We start from the raw sequence: 24,425 nt of genomic DNA on the forward strand, positions 1-24,425 counted from the left end.
CTTTAATGTAATCACATAGAAATTTCAACTTTAATAAACACACGTAGAGCTGGTTAAATTGCAAACTGAATTCGGAAATGTTTTTTGTTAATTAAAAAAAAGTTACCCGGATAGAGGTCTGATTATATTTTTCCAGTAAAATGAATAGTAAATCGATAGCTTAAGCAGTTCTCGAAATATTTATAGCATTGTGAGTCACAATTTGTGACAGACAGACGGACGGACGAACAGAGTCGCACCATAAGAGTTCCTTTTGTACCTTTTTGGTACAGAACTCTAAAAACTTGGGGTGGAACCCGTATATTATTCTGCTATTTTTTTTAGTAAGTAACTATGTTACTATACAGAGTTACTGCGTTTCAACTTTGATTAGCAGTATACAAGATTATTTACAAGCTTTTATTTAGTGTAGGTCAAACCTTGGAAGCTAAATCTGACCCATTTCCCGATTTCCGATTAAGCTGAAATTTTGCATACATATGTAAATCGGATGACAATGCAATATTATGATGATATGATGCTAATCTGATCTGTTGATGGAGACAGGAGGTGGCCATAGGAACTCTGTGATAAAATAACGCAAACTTATTGAGTTTGGGGTTGTTAGAATTGTCTTGATCAGTGTTAGAGTTGCCTGTCGAAAGAAAAGTACAGTCAGCGATCAAAGCTTGTACCAAAAATGTAATTTTTGCCAAAGACACATTCAAAGTAGTCACGGAATATTATATCTAGGTATAACACTTGCCTACGTTCACGTTTGGGAGTGGCACCGATTTCAAAAACTAATAAGTAATTACCCGGATGGTTATTAATTTTCTTATTATTAGTTATTAATTACATTTGGCAAAAATTTGCTTTACGATTACGACGGGATAGGGACTGGAAAAGGATAGGGTGGGGTATATAAAAAAATTGTGCTTTTCTGTGGGTTAGTTTTTTAAGCCGGTTTTTTTAAAGCATTGTAATGTTATTTTGGTTTCAATGGCCTTATCTAAGGCATTGCACTGACTATGTGCGAAGTGGTGGGTGAATGAATATAGGCGACGACAACGTACGCTGTGGTAAAAATTACAACTTTCATTAGACGATATCTTCTTACTATTTGACACCTGTCAACTGACTTAACTAATGAGACAAACCCGCTAGGGCGGAACCACGGTCATGCTCAAAACATGGAGCAAATGCAGGACGCTTACTCGTATACCTACTGGTTTAAAATTGTGTTTTATTCTCCAAATAGCTCAGGCTTTTGTCACTAGATGACTATATGATTCTCGTAAATCACGTGGTTTATAAAAAAACTCAAATAGGTCCAATAAACCCATAGTCGCATTAAACCCTCTTGACCTTACTTATATTCATATATTTAGTTATTTTTATTTACGAAGTAGTCTATTCACTGTTTACATAAGGAGCCTAGTTTAGCACCGGTGAGCTGATAAAATAATATATGGTATCAGAAGCATTTATAAATTATAAAACAATGTGGTATGCCCCCTGAGCCACCACAAACACGTGCGTATCTGCGGCGCGCAGTTACGATCACGTGCAATCATATTAATAATATATCGCTGATGTCGCTATACGGGTGGTAACTAAAATAATGGGGATCTTTTTAAGTCCATATTCGATATTGTGTTCTAATTAGGAAAAAGTAGAAGAATTTTCCTTGACGCGATAGTTTGTGGCCTTTATATGAAAGGTTCAATGACCTGCCCCATACAAAAACGTTTATTTTTTTCCCGTCGAAACTTATTTTTTTCTACTTTTTCCTAATCAGAACAGGGTACCGAATATGTCCTTAAATGGACCCCACTATTTTTATTACATCCTATATAGGCATATTCACGATCATACAAGTAAAATATGATACCAATTTATGTGTCATCGCCACGAGCGGCCTAGAATATTAGGCCTATGTATCTCGTTTGAGAATTTGCCTGCTCATGGTATTTTGAGACTGTTTTCGTGCGAAGTTTAAGTTAGTCTATTTGCAATACCATATTATATTTAATGCTCACGTAATTATTAATTTGTTATTAGAAATATTCATAAGCAGTAGCATGTCGAAATTTACTGAGACCTGTAAAGGCTAATTGTAGATGGCGGTGTTCCAGGGTTAATATGGTGCATATACGATGAATAGAATGATGATGAGAAGTGGAGTTCAATGCAAATGGCAAATAATGTAAACAAATAAGACAGATTTTGTTAGCATTTTACATATAATGTAACATTTTTAAGAATTAACATTGTCCAGAACATGATCATCAGATATAGTAAAATTAAAATATAACGTCAAAATTTTTACTGCCAAAAATAGTAAATAATAACCAAAATTAAAACTCATTTTTTCCATCTTACTGTTAAAGCAAATGACTCCAAACTAATCATTGTTAACTCAAAAATATTTAATGAGCATAGGGAGCGTGCATGCACTGTAGGAGTCAGCACAGGAGCCGTCAGATTTTTGGCGCGAGGCGTAAATGTGATGTTCATTGTTCCGATGTAGCCCACAAGAACCTATTATGCACAAGAAAACACGTGACGTGTAAATGTAGGTACATGTTTATGGTTCCGATTAAGGCCACAAGATGGCAGAGCCTCCAACGCGCACGGTCCCTAACAGATCGTTTTGGTTTTAAAGCAAATTACACTAGGTACATTAATATTTCCTCAAATATGTGGGTAAATTCTTGAAGAGGGTATTTTGTGAAATTTGTATTTGAATTTTGTATTTGTAATCATCGTTTTAGGAAGGGTTTTTAACAAAAAAATATACTGTACGAGGCACCACTCTACTTCCTATATTTAGTTAAATATTGACATTTGTATGGCACTATTTAGCCATTTGTAAGGCGTTTTTAGTATGTAAATGGCATTTTTTCGATATTCTATGTCAGTATCAAAACTGTTATATTTTTGTGGCATTTGTGAGATCCTGGAGAGATTTGTATAGCACTGTGTCGGCATTTGTAAGCCACATTCAATATATATTGGTCGAAATAGCCGTACAAATGTTCCCATACAAATGTCGCCAAAAATATTTACTGGCTATCTTTCGTACATTATTTACCCGATTCACATATTTATTAATTACTATATTTTTACATCATAATGCCAACTGAAGGTAATATATTTTTATGTAAATTGTATATCAATGAATAAGAGCCCACACAAATGTTGTAATACGTCGTACAAGAAAATTTACTGTTCTTCGGTTCTTTGATTAAAAATACTGTCATTGCGTCCACTACCTACCGTTGGAAATCGAAGCCCAAACAATGTACTATTGTACCTTTAGTTAAAATTATGTAATGGTTAATGGTAGATCAATAAACAAACCAGATTCATTGAGTCATAGAAAAAACAGTGCCGTGTGGGACAAACACAAAAATGCTTTCCTGGTTTTAGTAAATAACGCATTATTTTTTATAAAGTAATAAAGTATTTGACAACACGTTGCTTACATCCGAACTTGTGTTTTTTTGCCGAGCCAAACCACACTGTGGGATACATGATATAAAGGTAGATATTGCCGTTTTTAGGGTATGAAATTCGATTTTATCACAAACTATTCATACTTAAGGAATATAAGTATATTTTACTAGTATAACATTTATAATAAAGTATACTGATAGCAATACTGTTCGTTCAATGTACTTAGAATTGTAGCCTTGGAACAGCATTAAATGCTCATTTGAAAATTAACTCATGTATAATTTTTAGGGTTCCGTACCCAAAGGGTCAAACGGGACCCTATGACTGAAACTTCGCTGTCTGTCCGTCCGTCCGTCCGTCCGTCTGTCACCAGGCTGTATCTCCTGAACTGTGATAGTTAGCCAGTTGAAATTTCTACAGATTATGTATTTCTGTTGCCGCTATAAGAACAAATACTAAAAACAGAATAAAATAAATATTTCTTTGCAATCTCGAGGTTCTCATCCAATCACCGAAGTTAAGCAACGTCGGGCGGGGTCAGTACTTGGATTGTACAGTGACCGTTTTTATGGATAATGATACGGAACCCTTCCTGTGCGAGTCAGACTCGCACTTGACCGGTTTTTTTTTACTACGTCGGTAGCAATCAAGCTTACAGTCCACCTGATGGTAAGCAGCGCAGCATGCGCGTTGCCAACCCTAACATTCCACACCCTCATTGAGCTCTGACAACCTTACTCACCGGCAGGAACATAACAACACTATGGGTCTAGTGTTATTTGGCTGCAGTTTTATGTAAGACGGAGGTACTATAGTATATTAACTCATAAAGTTTAACTCTATCTATACCTACTATTGTAAAAATGTTCAGTAACGTCTGAGCTTTTTATGTCTCTAAAGCTTTAATGTTTATACTAATTACTAGGTCGATTTCAAAGAAATTGCGACGAGTGAATATATTTTATGAGATCCGCATTAAAATATTAGCCATTTACGTTTAGTCAATATTTAAACCTGTATTTAGATATTTTAGATACAGACAGACAAGGTTAGCCCTGCAGTTACAGTATACGAGTATAATCTCTGTTCTCTAAAAATAATGTCTCTTTGTTTACTGCTGAAATGTTTATTCTGTTTAAGAATTACTTAAACAGTTGTGTTGGCGCCTCTTTTTAAGTAACAAATACTCTGTTAAGAGGCACCGCTCTTCCTTAATTAGTAAATGAGCAACAATTTTTTTTTATAAAAATAGAAATTAAGACATAATATTAACACATCCGAGAATACTTATTGCAAATCCGGAGGCGCGGAGGGAGTGATAGAGTTAAGTCCGTAATTCGAAAGATTTTAGCAAGTGATAAATAAAAGACCTTAGATAAAAAGTGGACGCTCCATTCTGTTAAAAAGCGAATACGATTTTGAATGACATAACGTTGGACATGTCATAATAGCTTTCAGCAGATTGATTCCTTCGAAAGTAACTGTATAACGTTGTATAGGTACAAATAGGTACAGAACATTACGGCCCAAAGAATCTGGAATTTCCTGGATTCAACGGGCATCAGTAATGAACTTTAAAGGGCTGTCACAATAGATCACTACCTGGTCGACGTGGCACTCAAAGGCCCGAAACCCCAATAATAATAAATAATAGGTACAAATACTTAATTGAAGCCTTTTTGTTGTATGTTTGTGTTTATTATATATTGCACCGCCACGGAATAGCTTGCAACGTATAGTTTGGATGTTAGGACTTTAGAGTTAATTACTGAAGTTTAATTTAAAAGCTGTGTGTATTATTATCATATATAGAAAAACTAATTCATATATATGACGACCTAGGTACTATTTCCAAGACTAACGGTAATATTTAACTTCTGTTCTCAGTTTACTAATATTCGGCTTGATATGATTAAATAGTATATTGTAATAAGTAATACGCAACAACAAAAAGTTAATAAAGCGCATGCAGGAACAATTCAACATATTAAAGAAGACGTGTCGCGGCAAAGATCAACAGAACGGTATCTATTTTATGTTCTTTTTTAGGGTATATTTTTTAGGTTTATTGCCATGGCTCATGGGAGCCTGGGGCCCGCTTGGTAACTATATAATCCGAAGAATTTGCGTAGGTATTAGTTTTCACGAAAGCGACTGCCATCTGACTTTCCAACCCAGAGGGGAAACTAGGCGTCAGTGGGTTTAGTCCGGTTTCCTCACGATGTAAGTTCTGAAAAGCTTACTGGTATCTACGAGTCGGGGGTTGACTACGCGACCTCCGGATTGAAAGTCGCACGCTATCATAATACCGCTAGGCTACCAACGCTGGTTAATTTGTTAATATCAAATTATGTTAAGTTTATAATTAATCAGCCTATATACGTCCTACTGCTGGCCACAGGCCTTCTCTCATGCGCGAGAGGGCTTAGGCTAATAGTTCCCCTCGCTGGACCAATGCGGGTTGGGAACTACACATATACCATTGAATTTCTGCGAGGATGTACCTATGCAGGTTTCCTCACGATGTTTTCCTTCACCGAAAAATTACCACCTTAGTGGTAAATATCAAATGATATTCCGTCCATAAGTTCCGAAAAGCTCATTGATACCAGCCAGGATTTGAAACCACGACTTCCGGATCGAAAGATGGACGTCAGATCCATTCGGCTACTACATATGTTATTATTGTTCAATAATTGAAAGGGTATATTTATTGATTGTATAAATATCTATCATAACAATGAGCTTCATGTGATAAGGAATAAAATACACACCAAAATAACTATCTCCACTAACAAGTTAGCACCAAATTAATAAATAAAGTTAGTTTATCATTGGGCTAATGAACTTACTGTTGTAACTAGCTGCGTTAATCACGATTTTCGTTTTTAAAGCCACTATATTGTAAGCAATATGTGTCACTAAACTATTTGAAATGAGTCCATTCCTTACTTGCGTAACAATGTTCGTGTGTCAGTGTCAGCTATTTGCGAATGGCGACGTGACTGCGGAATCGGTCGGCCGGTACTGGGAACGCCGCCGACCGCTCGTATTTCTAGAAACGGGTAACCGACACAGGTGTCTGGTGCCTGTGATTGTTCCGTGACATCGTCGGCAAATGAATGAGTGACACTTCCTACCTTTAAGGTATACTTTTTTCTTAAATGAGCAGATAAATCGATGATACCTGCTAAAAAGGCATATGCATAGGTAATACATGTAGTAGAGCTGGGTTATTTTAGTTATTTCAATATGACTGCCAGTAATTCTTGCCAAGTTTCTGAATACTATTATTCCTATTCTAAACGATGCCTAGTACAGTCACCTGCAATAATATGTTACACAACGAAGGCCGCAAGAATATTTGACACGATCTGATTTATTGTAGAGCCATAAGAGCGTGTCACATATTTTTGCGACCTTCGAAGAGTAACATATTATTGCAGGTGACTGTACATGCTTACAATAGGTATGGGTATATTTTCGTTCCGAGTTTCTATAGAATTCCTTAAATATACCTAAACTCCTAAGTATTACCATTATTATAATAATGTCTCTCTCTTAAGGTCTGAAACAGTGACATTAACATTACCTATATAAACCATTATCAAAAAAGCGGCCAAGTGCGAGTCGGACTCGCCCATGAAGGGTTCCCGTACCATTTATGACGTATTAAAAAACTACTTACTAGATCTTGTTCAAACCAATTTTCGGTGGAAGTTTGTATGGTAATGTATATCATATGTTTTTTTTTAGTTTTATCATTCTGTTATTTTAGAAGTTACAGGGGGGGGGGGGACACATTTTACCACTTTGGAAATGTCTCTCGCGCAAACTATTCAGTTTAGAAAAAAAACATATTAGAAACCTCAATATCATTTTTGAAGACCTATCCATAGAAACCCCACATGTATGGGTTAAACGAAAAAAAAATATTGAGTTTCAGTTCTAAGTATGGGGAACCCCTAAAATTAATTGTTTTTTTTTTTCTATTTTTGTGTGAAAATCTTAATGCGGTTCATAGAATACATCTACTTACCAAGCTTGAACAATATAGTTCTTATAGTTTCGGAAAAAAGTGGCTGTGACATAAAATATTTGTTTTTATAATTTTAATCGAGAAAATTGCTGCATTGAGAAAAAATATACTTCACAAAAAGGTGTAAAAATCAGTGTCACATTAATAAAATATGCACAGTTGTTTATTTGTATGAACCTACTTTATTAGAACGTTATTTTATCACTTAGCATTTAATTCTCCGACAAGCCTGCTGAAGTTCAGGCTTGTCGGCTAAACATAGGATATTTTTCAGTGCCACTCTAATTTTTGACTGCCATCCAACGACTAGATTCGGTAAAACACATACAGTAGCAATTTAGACAATCTAATACTCACGAATTATGTATTTTAAGAAAGATAAAAGATCTAGCTAATTATGTTAAATTATATTGCAAATAATCCAGCATTAAATAAACTTTTAAATCATATATATATATATATTGTAGGTACAGATCCGTTATTATATATATATAATAATTAAAATAATAAGGGATCTGTACCTACAGCTTTTTTTTATAAAAATCTTTGTGACAGAAAACCTGACTAAGTTGCGATGTTTTGAAAGGCGTTATGTATGTTTGAAAAAGCACAGTCTACCTTTAGTAATGTACAACATAGGAACATTTTAAAGTATTTTGAAATGTAGTTTTGCATTCCCTTGAACCACTGAAAAACCTGATAAATAGCAAAATGGCTGAATTCACCTGTCATTAATACGAGTATATTACACTCTCCAACTCTTATTAGAACTACTTAGTGCACCTATTTAGCTCGTCTGGCTTGGGTGGATTAAATACACGTTGTTCTAACATCTGGTAAGTGGATAAGTATTATTTGACCATTTTCCCACAATGGAAACGCCTTAGAAATGAGCATAACGCGCGACCCTTCAAACAATTACTTTCATATTTTTTTCAAAATGAGTTTAATCTCAAAAGAAAAAAAAATAACCAAAATATGTCAATATAAAGGTAATAATGAAACGTATTTTAAATTGATACCAGTATTAGTTTGATAGTGCAATTACGTTAAGTCCAATTTGTCCGATTAATTTGTACTCAAATAAGTCCTATTTGTGAAAAAGGTGGGTTTTTTCGATAGAGAATGTATGAGAATTGCAAGGGGGAAAAACAAAGGGCTGGTGGGGATAACGGCACCACTTTTCAACCTGGCAACATTAGGTTTACAGGAGCCTAGGAATCCCGTTACAATGATCAGAACTAAAACTCCGGTCTAATATGCATACCCCACAATTCTAGAGATCAGTCTAGTATAATCGACAAAAAAACGATAAAAAAGTTTCGAGAAAAGGTAGGTAGTGCCCTTGCGTTTCCCTTTGCTTATCTTGGCAAGGGCACTACCGTGCCTCCAGATCATTGTCAAGAGGGCGCTATTGTTCAGTATGTATTGGGAACCCGTTAATTTGACTTACATACTTTTATTCACCGTAATGAAAATCGGAATACCTACAAATAACCATTTTTTTATTGTTGGTATTTATTTTTTACCGTATAAAATCCATGTATTTTCTTACGCATCACACAGAGATCAGGTCGCCTAATTGTATCTTTTTTTTATTTTTGGTTTGCTTTTCTTTGACAGCCTAAATCCTTGGGAAGAACGTCCTTCTTTCGTAATCCGCGTAATCGAGGCCTCTGATTTACCTAGAAATTTATATATGTATATTTAATTTAGTCTTAACATACCAGATTATGTGGCTACTATTAGCCACACCATCATCTGAGCTCAGCTCTAAAGCTGTCATGTTACTAAATACGTCCTAGGGAAGAGGCCTACATCCGATTGGATCAGAAAAAGGCCACCATGATGATGATGATCATGTTACTAGGTAGGTATATTCCGTAACCTTATATAAGTTCTCGTACATTGTTAATGAACAAGATTGATCGTCTCCAAAGCTCAAAGTAAATATTTTTCAAACTCAAACCCATTTTTGTTACTGTATTTCCTTGTATATATAACATAACACTACAATGACCAAGTCGTAATAACTAGACTATAATGACATTTTGATTTGTTTACCTTTCAGCCCTAGAAATGTTTCGTAGCGAAATAGTTAAATTTCCCGTACGGTTCTTTTCCAGCAGTTTATTATTTACATTATTGACAATGTTTCGCTCTTGACTATGTATTATCTTGCGGATTTTTTGTCATTTATTATTTAATATTCAACACTTTTAGTATTTTAAGTATTTTTCAATTAAGCCGCCACAATGACACTGACAACAGTGCCTACCTATCCAAAGAGCATATAATCACTACGTGTACCTATCATGAAAATGATTGCCAGTGTAAGAAATTCGGAAACACTGTTTATTGTATGATGAGTCTGATGATAATGATACTAGTAAAATGAATCTAGTTTTAGACTTTTCACCCGAAATTGTTATACAATATTACAATCTAAATGTTTTTTGCTAGGGTTATTTATCCCCAGAAATGTAAAGTCTCCGATTGCAAGTAAATCTTGCAATGTTACTAGTTACTACTGATTAAGCAAATTTTCATTATCTTATTTGGTTTCCTCGCATTCGATATGAAAAGTAGTGTTTAATTCGGTTGACAGGCACAGTAGTAGCTCTCCTTTAGCTAGAGATGGGTAGTGAAACTGAGTACTGAGTATTTACTCTATGTACCCGTATTTACTCGTTTATACTTAAATTGGTGGGTATAAACTATTGAGAGTGCTGAAGGGGGCATTTAAATTTGAAATATAGATATGATAGAGATATAATTTGTAAGCCACTACTAGATTACGATAAGTACTCAAAATTGTATGGAATATATTTTTAATGGGGACATGCCATACATGTAAAATATTATCTCAAAAGAAAAATCAGAAACCACCAACGTGTTGCACATCATTAAATGAATTTTTAAAAATAACTTGAATGTTTCTTAAAAGAAATTTTTTTTAAATTGAATACTTTGAAAAAAAAAAACCGTTTCTAAAGGCCAAATTTAATACATACCAGCATAAATACGCACTTTTGCGCGACATGCAGTTATCTAAAACATCGATAGAACTTAAGTCCCATATTTTTAAAGTAAATATCTTCTTATTTAAAACAAAATTCTCTCTCTCTGATGATTACCTTTTTTTCAAAACTAAGGGTCCTGCATGTTTTTTAATGTATATGTAAATATTGTTAAGAAACAATTTAGTTCTTAAATCACACTTTTTTAAATATTTTTTAGCAACTGAAAAATTAGTTTTTCCCACCTAAATGACTAAGTAAATACGGGTATTTATCGGGTACTTTGAGTAAATACTCAGTATTTACTCACCCCTACCCATCTCTACGTTTAGCCTATTCCTATTGTAACTACGGAATTCTACACTGAGCATAGCCCAACATGCTCTTGGTCGGTTTTTATTTTTAGGGTTCCGTAGCCAAATGGCAAAAAACGGAACCCTTATGGATTCGTCATGTCTGTCTGTCTGTCCGTCCGTATGTAAAAGCCACTGTTTTCCGAAACTATAAGAAATATACTGTTGAAACTTGGTAAGTAGATGTATTCTGTGAACCGCATTAAGATACACACACAAATAGAAAAAAAAAGCAATAAATCACAGAAAAATAGAAGAAAAAAACAATAAATTTTGAAGGTTTCCCATACTTAGAACTGAAACTCAAAAAATGTTTTTTTCATGAAACCCATACGTGATATTGAGGTTTCTAATATCATTTTTTTCTAAATTAAATAGTTTGTGCAAGAGACACTTCCAAAGTGGTAAAATGTGTGTCCTCTCCCCCCTTTAGCTTCTAATATAAGAGAATGATAAAACTAAAAACAATATATGATGTACATTACCATGCAAACTTCCACCGAAAATTGGTTTGAACGAGATCTAGTAAGTAGTTTTTTTTAATACGTCATAAATGGTACGGAACCCGTCATGGGCGAGTCCGATTCGCACTTTGCCGCATTTTTTTAAATTTCACATTCTTAAATCATCTGAATGAATTCTTATATTTACATCAATTCATAAGTTTAAATATAATTTTATTCACTAAATTGTATCGAAGGAAACATATTTAGACATCAAAAATTTGTGAATTCGATAATCAATGAATGGGTTGTTTGATTGTAATGTTTATTATTTTTCAATTAATTAAGACCTGTACCTACTATAAATGAGTGATATATTTTTATACAATATTACAATAATTTAATGATGCAGCTGGAAAATGGATAGATAAATTTTTCGGTGGCTGTTAGCAGATCCCTCAAGATTTGGCTCATATGGATCATTTTTACTAGTAATTTTTTTCTTGGCATTACGTACAGCCGGTTATAAATGCGTTTAAAAAAAACTGTCAGATAGTTAGTGTTATTACTAGTTATTACATTTATTACCTACGTACATGCAGATGTAAGTACATACTCAGGTTTATGATCGACTTGCCAGACTTGTAATTAATTTCAGTTTCAGTGCGTGTAAACGTTTTAGCAAAACTTGCCTATTAAAACAAGGAACTGAAGAGACCGAAGAAGAAGAAGATAATAATAAAAACATTACGCAAAATTAACCCAAGCTGGTTTATAATGTAATACTCCTGCAAAACCGTTTATAATACGTCAAACGGTCCTTGTATTCTAAATGTGTACTATGGTAGTCATAGAATTATTGAGCGCTCGTTATAGCAGGGTAGTGAGATAGTTGGATGGTTGGCGCTAGGAGCGCAGTCCACGGCGCCTGCGCGGGGCCTTCCCGCTGCCGGCTCCGGCAACCCACCCTCACCCCCCCATTATGGTGACCGGGTTATTTAGGCAACGACTCCATACAAACATATCAGTAAAACTAATCCTTTAAATTAGTAAAGTAAACATTAAAACAAGAATTACATTTCATACACGTATTTTAAACCCCAAGTGAATTTAATTTTTTTTTTTTGTTGATGTCTACTGTTACTTTAGGTTGTATAATAACTGTAAACAACTAGTCATAAGTTTTAAATTATTTTGTTTATTTGTGTGTAAACGTAGATTAAGTAAAATATGAGTAATAAGGTTGTAACTCACCAGATTAATAGACATAAATATTTACAGCACGATTCGTTTTAATAATAAGCGACTTACTCATACTCAATTATGTAACTTACTTTCATGTAACAAATTTGTCTGATGGTTTTGCTCTAAATGAGTAGCAAACTTTTTACACTCGTATTTACATGAACACTTCTCGGGGTGGATCGTTTATTACACGTACGTGTACACCTACCTCGACCGTCGAGCGGCGAGAGACTCGGCTCGGCGCGGCGGGCTATGAGCGTTAGAGCGGGCGGCGCGGCGGCGCGGCGGCGGCGGCAGCGCGGCGGCGGCGTTGCGCCGAGTGGACAGCGAGCACGGCCCCACCAATTTGACAAATGTACACATTATCCACAATTTCTACCGTCGCGCGTTGTTCGTTTCTGTTACTTACGTCCCCAATTTCTATCTATAAGTAAACAAAAAATGCTGAACTGATTTACTTCAAGACCAGGCGCTGAGCTAATCCAAGGACGCGGACCGCGGACATGGGTTCCGAGGCGACTACGGATCCCTAAAGGCACAGACCAACTAAAAAACGTCACCTATAAGAAAATGCATCACCTAACCTCATAATGAAATCCTCTGTGCTCGCTGACATTGACACCACTCAATAAATAATGAATCAATTGGCAAGATTTGTGTGGGATTCATTAACCATAACAATTTATATAAATTTACAATATAAGCTAATAAAATTTTATAAATTAAGTTAAGTTTTTCCGAGGCAATAAGGCAAGAGAAACTAGCACCATGTTTATTTACGAATTTATGGGTGGTGTGCTCGATGCTATTACTGGAGACGATGGTGCAGACGACGGTAATCCATAGCACACACTTAAATTAAATGTTATTATAGGTATGTCTATTACAGTTGTGCACTATTTGGGGTGTTCACAGATCCAGAGCGCGGGTATGACCCCCACAAACATCGCAAAATTGAAAAACCTACCTCGTAAGTGTTTAATCAGAACAAAATGTTTACTCGTTTATATGTTCATAAACTTTCCCAGTAGTACTGTTGATGCATTGTATTAAAAATGGTTAATATGTATTCTAGAGAAATTTTACTGATGGCAGGGACACTGTTTATATATTTGAAAAGGCGACTTATTATTTTTAAATATATCTAATTCCATGTTTTTTATTTAATTTTATACAGGTACCTAGAATTTGTTGATACCGTAAAACGGGGATACCATAAATTGCGGAATGAATAGAGATTTAATTTAATCTTTCTAGTTGTTGTTCTATTCAAAAACGTACATCTCTATAATAAGAGTTTTCGGGATACGTATATAATAGACTATTTATACCCTACATGAATACCCAAAAGAAGTTAATGAAAAAGCCAAAAAGCTTTTTTTCTTCTAAAGTAAGTCCTCGCCTAGGTAAGAAATGAAGCCTGTCCGAACTTTGTTTTAGCAGTAAATGCGATATTAACAAAGTGCAAGTTACCCAACCTGGTAATACCTATTGTATCTGTAGTAATAAATAATGAATAATATCACCAATTTTTTCTATAATATAGCACTTTCTTGCAAAAAACAATCAAGAAGCAAGTTTACGTGATCAAAGGGTCAGTGGACACGCATATGGGGTGTGTAAATACGTCATAGTAGGTTATTAGATACAACAAAGGGGTATAAAATATGCCTTGGGGGTTAAAATAATTGTTTAAGAGATAGAGTAGGTACCTACAGAATAATAACCATATTCGATGTCTAAGACAACTAAATGAATATTTCTATTCAGCCCTTTCTTGTGTCTAACGACCCCGTTTTGATGATATGGAGAAAACAGGTAGTTTTCTTTGATTTGATTGATATTTTTATTACTTTATTTATTTGGATTATTGGTAAAAATCGTCCTTGAAGTTGAAAATCGTATCTATTCTCCCCGTTTTATGGTATTTTGACTTTATTACGATTACGAAAAGTAAAAACTTATAGAAAATAAATAAATAGTTTTACAAAAAGTACGCTACTGATTTGGATCAGTGGTTTTAATTTTTAAAGCAAGTGTCTATTTACAGATATTCCGAAACCATGGTGCACATGTTGAAAGGCAGTATAGGTGCCGGAATCCTAGCAATGCCCGATGGCTTCAGACGCGTGGGCCTTATTGCAGGCGTCATCGGTCTAATCTTAATTGGCGCATTTGCTACATATTGCATTCATATGCTCGTTTGTATTTACATTCATCTTTTTTTAAACTTATTAGTTTTATACAACCAGAATATTGTGACATGCGCTTATGACCACTGTATTATGACACTTACTAAACTTGGTAGCACGACGCACAGCGGAAATGGCTAATATACCAACCTAATACATAGTACAATATTCGGAAATATAAAGGAAAGTAAATGGGAGGAAAGAACTTTACTTAAATTCTTAGTTGGACCTTTAATTAAATACACAATTCAACGGACTGTCCCCAAAATTTTACAGTTTTTCCGATGTTTGTTTAATTAATTACAATATTATTTAAGCCTTGATAAGGTAGTGGGAATATATTTCTCATCTGATTTTGAGCTTTTAATGTGATAGGGTTCTATTTTTAAATAATTCCTTATAAAGGGTTAAAGTACATTACCAAAAAAATAAATAAGCAAATAATAGGGGCATTTAACACAAGGCGCACAATCTATTCCTTTTCGCTAGGGAAATAAACCTCCTCCCTACACTTTTATCCATAGTTTTATTTTTTTACATGTTATTGTAGATCGCAGCGCAATACCTTTTATGTAAACGCGCTAAGAAAGGTTATATGTCGTATTCGCGCTCTATAAGGACCGCGATAGAGTCGGGCCCTACTTCTCTCCGATGGCTGTCCAAATTCTTGGGCAAGTTTGTTAACGCTGTCCTAGTCGTGTGGCAACTTGGACTATGTTGCGTCTACAGCGTGTTTGTAGCAGAAAACGTGAAACAGGTTAACATTTTATATTGATGTTATGATTTTTTTGCCTGATAAATATTAATATAGTGACCGCATTTTAAAATTCACAGGTTTGCGACTACTATGGGTTTGAATATGCAATCCGACTGCATATATTAATGGGATTTGTTCCACTTCTTCTCCTAAACATGGTGAAGAGTCTTAAACTGCTATCGCCAATATCATTTATATCAAATGTAATAACAATTTTCGGCCTCATTCTCGTGTTCTACTACTTGATGGAGGATGACCTGGAGGTCGACACCGAAATGCTTCGACCAAAGAGTCTGATCGACTTCCCCGTTTTTGTGGGTATAACGCTGTTTGCCCTCGAAGCGGTCGGAGTGGTGGGTCTATTCAACTTTTGTGACTAGGTACCTACATAGAATACTCAGTGCCTTGTTAAAATATCAAATCTTTGCTTAATACGTACGTTTAGAAGTTATAAATAGCAGTAAGGTTATAGTTTTCATATGCACAAAGATATAAGATAACGTCATCTACAACAATTGTTGTCAATCTTCTTTATTTAATAGCATCTGCTTGACTCTGCTTTGGTTTTAATTTATGTAAATTTTGTTACATTGACTATTTCATTATTTTCAGATTTTAGCGTTGGAATATAATATGGATGAACCCAAGAAGTTTGTGGGATGTTTCGGCCTTTTTAATGTTGGCATGGCAATAATACTAATTTTATATTGTATAGTCGGAATTTTTGGCTATATGAAATACGGCAAAGAGATTGAAGCCTCTCTCACACTTAACCTACCACGACATGAAAAGTACTGTTTTTATTAAATATGTTTTATGTGAGTTACCTACATTATTAAACATCTTATTATTTAATGGTATAAAATTACAGAAAAGCACAAGTGGCCAAATTAATGTTAGCATTAGCTATAGGGCTATCACATCCGTTGCAAAACTTTGTAGCATATGTTTTGATTTGGAATTCATGTAAGAAGAAATATCAAGGCCCGAGAGCACGCCTGCTCGACTACTCCTTGCGTGTATTACTCGTCATAATACCTGGTAAGGAAATTAAGATTCATTTATTTAATTTTGCTGTATCGCTTAATGACGTAGGTAACCGAATCAGTCGTATAGTCGTGTCATTCACGACGACGCGTGCCTTCACTCGTAATGTCATGTTATTAAAGGATAGATTTGACAATCGTGGATGACACGAACTATAAGTACATATATGTTTTTAAGCTCTTTTGAATTAACTCTTAGTTAATATGGTAGTTGAGTCTAATCTTGAGAGCTAAATTAGATCCTTTTCCTGACATTCGATTGGGCTTAAATTTGTTATGCTAATTAAAAACCGTAGACAATGCAATAAAAACCATGTTGTAGGACTGTTATTGCCAACTGCTGGGCGAGCTCGGCGGACGTGTTGACCGCTCAGACCAACCAGTATAAACGCGTATCTCTGGCGCGCTCTCTTTATTAATGTCTCGGTCACGTTACGCTGGTCTGCGCGACAACCTGGTCCGCCCTCGCTCGCGCGATGACAATCTCACTGTACTGTACTTGTACTTGGCTTACCAGTTGCCTTTTCACATTATGTACCCACTTTTTTCTTACAAAAATAAATAAGTTGTTTTGTTTTAGAATATATTTTATGCTATTCGTGCACTATGTAAATAATGTGTATTATGATTGTTTGTATTTCTCTATGTAAGTGAATTGTAATATTCTTTTGGAGAAACAAATTCTTAAACCATAAAACCGCAGGAGTCCATAGGAAAAAGATGATAAAATAACGCAAACGCGTTTATTTATGTAGAATCGTATCGATAAATAGTACGAGTAAAAGGCACATATTAATTCATAATTGTTTAAAGTTTACTCATTATTCTGTACCGTTTCGTACGAACCGCACGAATGCGCTATAGCGTCAGCGCATTAGCAACAATAGCGCCCATACTTCATTTTCAGGTTATACATAGGTAAATACAATTCCACTTTTCAATTTAGTCCTTGATACGAGCATTTTGATTTAGAATTGAAAGTTCGACCTTAGTTCTGTGTCAATTACGACTAATTGGGTCAGGCCGCCAAAAGTTTCATTGTACCATAACGAAGAGAGTCGACTTAACTTTATACAAATACGCTGAATGAGCAATGAAAACGTTGTATTATTGAATATACTCAATTTAAATATGTGTTCATCATCATCATCTTCCTCGCCTTGTCCCGGCTCTTTACCACGGCTCATGGGAGCCCAGGGTCCGCTTGGCAACTTATCTCAAGTACTGGCGTAGGCACTAGTTTTTTACGAAAGCGACAACCATCTGACCTTCCAACCACGAGGGGAAACTAGGCCTTATTGTGCCCATGAAATCCAATGAGATACAAATAATTACTTATTGATAAACGATACATTTACATACATGGATATTGGTGTTTTAAAGTATAAAAAACCGGACAAGTGCGAGTCGGACTCGCCCACCGAGGGTTCCGTACTTATTAGTATTTGTTGTTATAGCGGCAACAGAAATACATTATCTGTGAAAATTTCAACTGTCTAGCTATCACGGTTCATGAGATACAGCCTGGTGACAGACGGACGGACGGACGGACAGCGGAGTCTTAGTAATAGGGTCCCGATTTACCCTTTGGGTATGGAACCCTAAAAAAAAAATTGTGAGTAAACCCAACTTTTCGTTTTGTGACGTAAATTTGACATTAACTGTCAGTTTGACCAAGTTGGTAGTGTAGTGAAGTGACCCTGCCTGCCGAAGCGGATGATTTTGGGTTCGAATAACCGTGAGCGCGTATTTTGTTTGATGAACACATTATTTGAGGAGTGTCTTTTCAAAAGGACTGATTTCCATTATTTATTTATTTTTAATTCTCATCATTCATCTCATGATTCTTTCATTATTCTATTCGGTTCTGCTTATAAATAAAATTTTCATTAAAAGGACTGATTACCAGTTCGCTGGACGATCGGCCTGTCAGTTATATCTCGCCGAGTTCTCTAAATAAATGTTCAAATATCGAAGTTCGTACCAAAAGGGCTTATCCAGCCACAGTGCTCCTTGGCCAATATTTTTATTGAAATACATTTTGAAAGAAGAAAGAAAATACATTTATTTATGACAAAACAAACATTGATTCCAAAAACATGTTGACAATACAATGTATTACATTTAGCGCAAAATGTCATAAAAGGGTCACAACTCAGCATGTAGCTGGCAAAGCCAGCGCTGTTCTTCCGTTGTGACCCAGGCGTACGCCGTTCGACGACGAGGCGGCTATGCTTTAATTAACTAAACTACTTTAAACTAGAGCTCTAACTATACCTACAACATAAAATTGAAACTAAACTATTTATACACTGAAGTGACAGCTGGCCGCCACGTCATGGCCACGTCACACGACACGTCACCAGAGGGCCTACCGCGAAAACCGAAATTCGCAAATTGCGGCGATCTTTCCCTCTTCCTCTCACTAAGATGTAATTAGAGTGACAGAGAAAAATACCCGTAATTGCCCAACTTCGATTTTCGCGGTAGGCCCCCAGCACGGCCATGTTTGTGCTATGACCATGACATAGCAAGCCACGTACGGTCAAGGAATTTAATTTCAGTACAATATCGTACCTTGTCACAGTGACAAACAACATGAAACTCGCTAGAGACCTCATACTATTGTCACTGTGACAAGGTACGAAATGGGTCACAAATTTAATTCTTTGACTGTACATTTTGTGCAGAAAACTTAAAAAAAAGAAATTTCTTGTCGTAAAAAAGTTTTAAACAAACCAATCTATAACCTAAACTAATTATTTGAATTATTTATTGCCCTTTGGTTATTTTCTGACTCAGTACCTACGCAACAATAAGTTGTAAACATGTTTATTTAATATAAAGGTTTATTTTATAACCAATTAAATCTCGAAAATAGTAGAAATAAGCCGTTTTGAAAATACCTCCTCATTCGTTCGTGTTATGTATGTATTCAGTTTTCAAGTAGCCATAACACAAGCCTCATTGAGCTTACTTTGGAGGTTACAATTATTAAAATCAGCTACAGGGAACTTTACGCCTTTTGGATAGAAAATATGCGTAATATATTTTGCGTATGGAATACTATGTAATTCGCCTTCGTATATAAATTTTGGGCGAAGTCAAGATATATCACTTAGATAACCATATTGACACATGGCACAGACAATTTCCTGTACTATTCTGGGGAGGTTATAGGCGTTATGGCATAGTCTATATTAACCACAAATCTACAATATACAAGTTGCCTGTCAAATATCGAAAGTGCAACCAAATTCGGAATTATGTTAAGTGTCACCTGAATTACATAGATTATTTGCTTTGCTTTGCCCACCGTATCTCCTGAATACAGCTGTTCGTATTTTCCAGTCCGCTAATCCTACATTTTGGTACAATCAAGCGGCCGCATGAGGCTCAAAAACGGTCACGTTTTTTTTCTCATTTGTATTCTACCTCTGTCGCACTCATTACTCGTAAAGGTTCATATGCCTGATGGTTTCCCTTTTGCACATTTCAATTATCTTTCTTCTAGACCATTTACTTGTTGGATCTGCAAAGTCAGGCTCCAATTGTCAGTGTGTCATATTGTATACCTACTAGATTGAGTAGATAATTAACGTTTGTCGTTGGCTGGTTGGCTGGGCAGACATTTCCAGACATGTTTACCGATGATAATAAATGTTGAATGATAACCTCAGATAACTCAAACACTCTTGCTACGAGATTTCGTACTATCAATCATATTTTTTAACTCAATATTAATTCAAGGTCACGGTTCTAATTATTTTGTACACTATCACAAGTTTTAACGTTTTAATACTCTTATAGTTATAGCAAAGAGAATTTGAAATAGAGGTGTATTCTTAAAGAAATCTTTGTAGTGACGTAACTTTACTTGCATCTTTCGATACATAATTAAAACTTTTAGGACGCCATTTGACTTTGGTCCTTATTAATTCACTGATATATGTTAAATTTATTAAATATAAAAAAGTGGCGCCCTCGTACCCGGCACTACCTAAAGGTTATGGCGTCATCGCTCGAAAAAATGCTGCTATACCTTTGGTCTTTGATCAATTAGATGGCGCCACTTTTTGATATTTAACAAATTAAACAGTGAAAGATATAGGACAGCCATAAATTTAATTAGCAATCTTGAAGCCTTTCTTGAAGGACTATGTCGATTCGAATCCTAAGATTTTGACTTTCGCTCGATAATCATAAGGTCTAAAATGAACTTTAAAACGTTGTAAGAAATTATGCACAAAAACTAAAATATGAACAATTTAAAAATCGACAATGTCATGTAGGCACAGATTACTTCTTTTATTTAAACATACAGACAAATAAAATTAAAAAAAAAAACATGATATCAGCGCTACCGGGCACGGTCAGTTTATATCTATCGCCAAGACGAACCAACTGAAGCGCATCGTCAAAACAAAAGGTAGATAGCGCCCTTACTTAGTTATGGTAGATAACAAACACAATTCTCGGGCTTTGATGTCATTAGTCGACTTATTAAACATAAAAACTTGCAAATAAATAAATAAATATTTAGGGACAATCTCACACAAATTGCATTGCTCTTACATTTTTGATTTCATTGATATCTAAAAAAAAAACGATTTAGTCACTGACTCACTGAAAATTCTTAGGGGTATTCTAGAAAATTGAAATTTGGTATTTAAGCTAGTATTAGTACACAAACAATAAAAACAACCTAAAACATCTAACTTTTACCCTCCAATCCCTTGAACTAAGGGATGGAAGTTTGTATGAGACTTCCACAAATTTTGATGCTAGTTCTAAAAATGGATATAGGAACTATTTCAGGTTTTTTTTCTGTAAATCACCCTCACACTTTAAATTAAGATGGAAGTTTGAATGGGTTTTCCCAAAATAAAAGATGAGATGCAAAGACAGAGAATCGGCTATGAAAAAAGGCACCTCCAAAGTACAAGAAATTCACCGAAAAAAAGAAAAAAAATGACAAAATAAAAAAATAGCGCCATAAGCAACTCACAAAAATAAATTAAATCTGACTAAACCATTTTCATGTAAAATGTTGATAAGATGAGACCGTATGACTAGTATTTATTGATATTTATTATTGAAATTACTTAACATTTGGTATTTGATTACTTTTTATACCTGATAAGTGTGATTGGTAGGTAAGTAATCGTATGAGTTATTTAAACAAACCCACGTGAGTGTTGCTTTTCTTTATATATATATATATATATATATATATATATATATATATATATATATATATATATATATATATATATATATTATAAATTTTGCAACATACTGACTACCTAATAAAAATAATTGATATGCCTTAAACCTATTTTTTAGCTTAAGAAAACATTTAGAAATAAAACTATATTGAAAGATCGGAATCTCATGTAATAACTATAGAAATAATTGAGATTATTACTTTTTTTCCTTACGTTTTTATGTTAGGTTTAGTGTTTAGGTGGCCTAACTTGACATTTCAACTATTAACGTTCAACAGTAACATAAGTACAAAGCAGTTTTTGGCCGTCCCAAATTTTAACTATTGTTTTCTCCATTGGCGCTATTTCATTAAACTTTAAAGATTTTATATAAGTTAACTGTTACATGTAGAGAGTCCGTTTTTGGGGTTTCGTAGTAGAATACGGAACCCTACAATGAGCACTAGGAACCCTTATAGGTACTTTCGCCATGTCCATAGTCTGTCCTTCCGGGGCTTTGCTCCATGATCATTAGTGATAGAAAGCTGCAATTCGGTATAATTCAATCATGGCCACAAAATGGTAAAAAAATGCCATTGGACTCTTGGACGGTTTTTCATCAAAAGATAGCTCTAGTTATGTAGTTTTAAGAACATGCTAATACCTTCGCCTAAAAATGACACAAACGACATATCACTAAATTATGATGATGTGTGTGATTTTATTAGTTACAGGAGTTATCAGTACTGTTTAAACATTAGAACAGATTAAGACATTATCCCTACTCATATTTTAAGGTAAATAATTGAATTGAACTAAAACGTTGAAATTGTGTGCAGTTGCAATGGCAGTAGCGGTGCCGGAGCTCGGGCCCGTCATTTCGCTGGTGGGCGCGCTGTGCCTGTCGCTGCTGGCCATCGTGTTCCCTGCCCTAATCGACCTCTGCCTCTGGTACCCAGATAATTACGGACTACTCAAATACAAGCTCATTCGTGACATTGTAATCATGTTACTCGGGTTTTTTGGCTTAGTGTCCGGAGTGTATACTAGTATATTAGAAATCACGCATTAAATTACATACAAAAAATTTAACCCTTTCATTTTACAAAGCACAGTGGCCCTATATTATTTTTATTACTCGTTGACTGAAATAGTTGAATTAAGATTTCGTATACCTAACTGTTATTGGGTAGTATTTGGAAAGTATTAATTCGTTGCTTACAAAGTTAGTTTCATATTTAAGTTTACAGGAGGAGTTAATGTGTTTACCTGTAGGTAATCAATAATTAATTGAACAAAATAATTTATGTGCATACATTTAAAATTAATTTTACGGCAAAGTAGTTCTAGCAAAGAGAATTTGAAATAGAGGTGTATTGACAAGGAAAACTTTATAGCGACGTAAATTTACTGCCATCTTTCGACACATAATTAAAATTTTCTCCAGGAACTTTCTGCCTCGCACAGCTAAACTGTGGAATGAATTGGCGCCTGCGTTATTTCCGGACCGATACGACCTTCAAACTTTCAAGAAAATAGCGTACTCCCATCCTAAAGGCCGGCAACGCACTTACAACCCCTCTGGTGTTACAGGTGTCCATGGGCGGCGGTAATCGCTTACCATCAGGTGATCCGTCTGCTCGTTTGCCTCCTCTATCATAAAAAAAAAACTTTTAGAACGCCATTTAACTTTGATCCTTATTATTTCACTGATATGTTCAATTTGTTAAATGTAAAAAAGTGGTATCATCTTACCAGGCACTACCTAAAGGTTATAGCGCCATCACTCGAAACGATGCTGCTATAACTTTGGCCTTTGATCTATTAGATGGCGCCACTTTTTGATATTTAACAAATTGAACACATATCAGTGAAAGAATAAGCATCAAAGGCAAATGACGTTCTAAAAGTTTTAATTATGCGTCGAAAGTTGGCAGAAAATTTACGTCGCTACAAAGTTTTCGTTAACAATACACCTCTATTTCAAATTCTCTTTGGTTCTAGTGCATGAAGTGCCGCATGTCAGCGTCAGGTAGATAAAACACCCGGAGAATAATTATTGAGACAACAAGGCATCAAATTCAATGAACCGTATGTGTTTACTTTGATTATACACGGATCAGTAATTTCATATTATCAGAGATTAGTAAATTTCAAAACGAACAACCTCCATACAACACCGCGTTCCTTGTGTGTATTTTTAATATTGTTCCATTTTAGCTTTGATATTTACCTATTATTATTTGCATTTAAAATATGATAATCCGAATATTATGGACATACCTATGATGTAGATTCGAAATCCTTATTTTAATATGTTATTCAATTTGAGGGGACTCGAGTCTACGGCACCGGCGGGACGAATCAAATGTTTGACTGGTAAGAACAGTTTGTATGGGAAAATATGGGAAAAAATTATGTTGATTTTACATAGTATTAACATTACTATAAATTTTACAGGAAAAATATAATCAGACCACTATCTTGGTAACTTTTTTTAAATAAACACAAACATTTCCGAATTTAGTTTGCAGTTTAACCAACTTTACGTGTGTTTATGACACTTTAAATTCCTATGAGATTACATTAAAGACACCTTTTTTCAAATAAAAGGACAATTTTTGAAATCGGTTCACATGATAGATAATTATCGTCGAAAAACCAACACACGAGCATTACATC

General features: G+C 34.9%; 2 protein-coding genes across 7 annotated transcripts in view; one reads left to right on the forward strand and one right to left on the reverse strand.

Annotated features, from left to right (window-relative positions):
* Positions 1 to 12,872, reverse strand: part of LOC133518258 (proton-coupled amino acid transporter-like protein CG1139) — a 36,042-nt gene extending 23,170 nt beyond the window's left edge. Inside the window, exon 1 of one of the 6 annotated variants that reach the window (XM_061851905.1) lies at positions 12,750 to 12,872. The gene's annotated coding sequence lies outside the window, so the exon portion shown is untranslated. The other 5 variants (XM_061851914.1, XM_061851923.1, XM_061851933.1 and 2 more) reach the window with 5 other exon arrangements.
* A 198-nt stretch (positions 12,873 to 13,070) lies between these two features.
* LOC133518283 (proton-coupled amino acid transporter-like protein CG1139) lies at positions 13,071 to 23,005 on the forward strand. The gene is made up of 8 exons (XM_061851955.1): positions 13,071 to 13,376; positions 13,457 to 13,511; positions 14,592 to 14,742; positions 15,284 to 15,490; positions 15,568 to 15,843; positions 16,103 to 16,281; positions 16,362 to 16,531; positions 22,583 to 23,005. The coding sequence occupies exons 1-8, from the start codon at positions 13,310 to 13,312 to the stop codon at positions 22,813 to 22,815; spliced, it is 1,338 nt and encodes a 445-aa protein (XP_061707939.1). The 5' UTR covers positions 13,071 to 13,309; the 3' UTR covers positions 22,816 to 23,005.
* The last annotated feature ends 1,420 nt before the right edge of the window (positions 23,006 to 24,425 follow it).

This window comes from Cydia pomonella, chromosome 1, assembly GCF_033807575.1.
Source record: "Cydia pomonella isolate Wapato2018A chromosome 1, ilCydPomo1, whole genome shotgun sequence".
Lineage (NCBI taxonomy): Eukaryota > Metazoa > Arthropoda > Insecta > Lepidoptera > Tortricidae > Cydia > Cydia pomonella.

What these genes read in the sequence shown, in the direction of transcription:
- LOC133518283 (XM_061851955.1), top strand. Translation starts at nt 13,310, where the DNA reads ATGTTTATTTACGAATTTATGGGTGGTGTGCTCGATGCTATTACTGGA. An exon ending in CATATTGCATTCATATGCTC is followed by an intron (nt 14,743 to 15,283) that starts GTTTGTATTTAC and finishes ATGTTATTGTAG; the next exon opens with ATCGCAGCGCAATACCTTTT. An exon ending in TAGCAGAAAACGTGAAACAG is followed by an intron (nt 15,491 to 15,567) that starts GTTAACATTTTA and finishes TAAAATTCACAG; the next exon opens with GTTTGCGACTACTATGGGTT.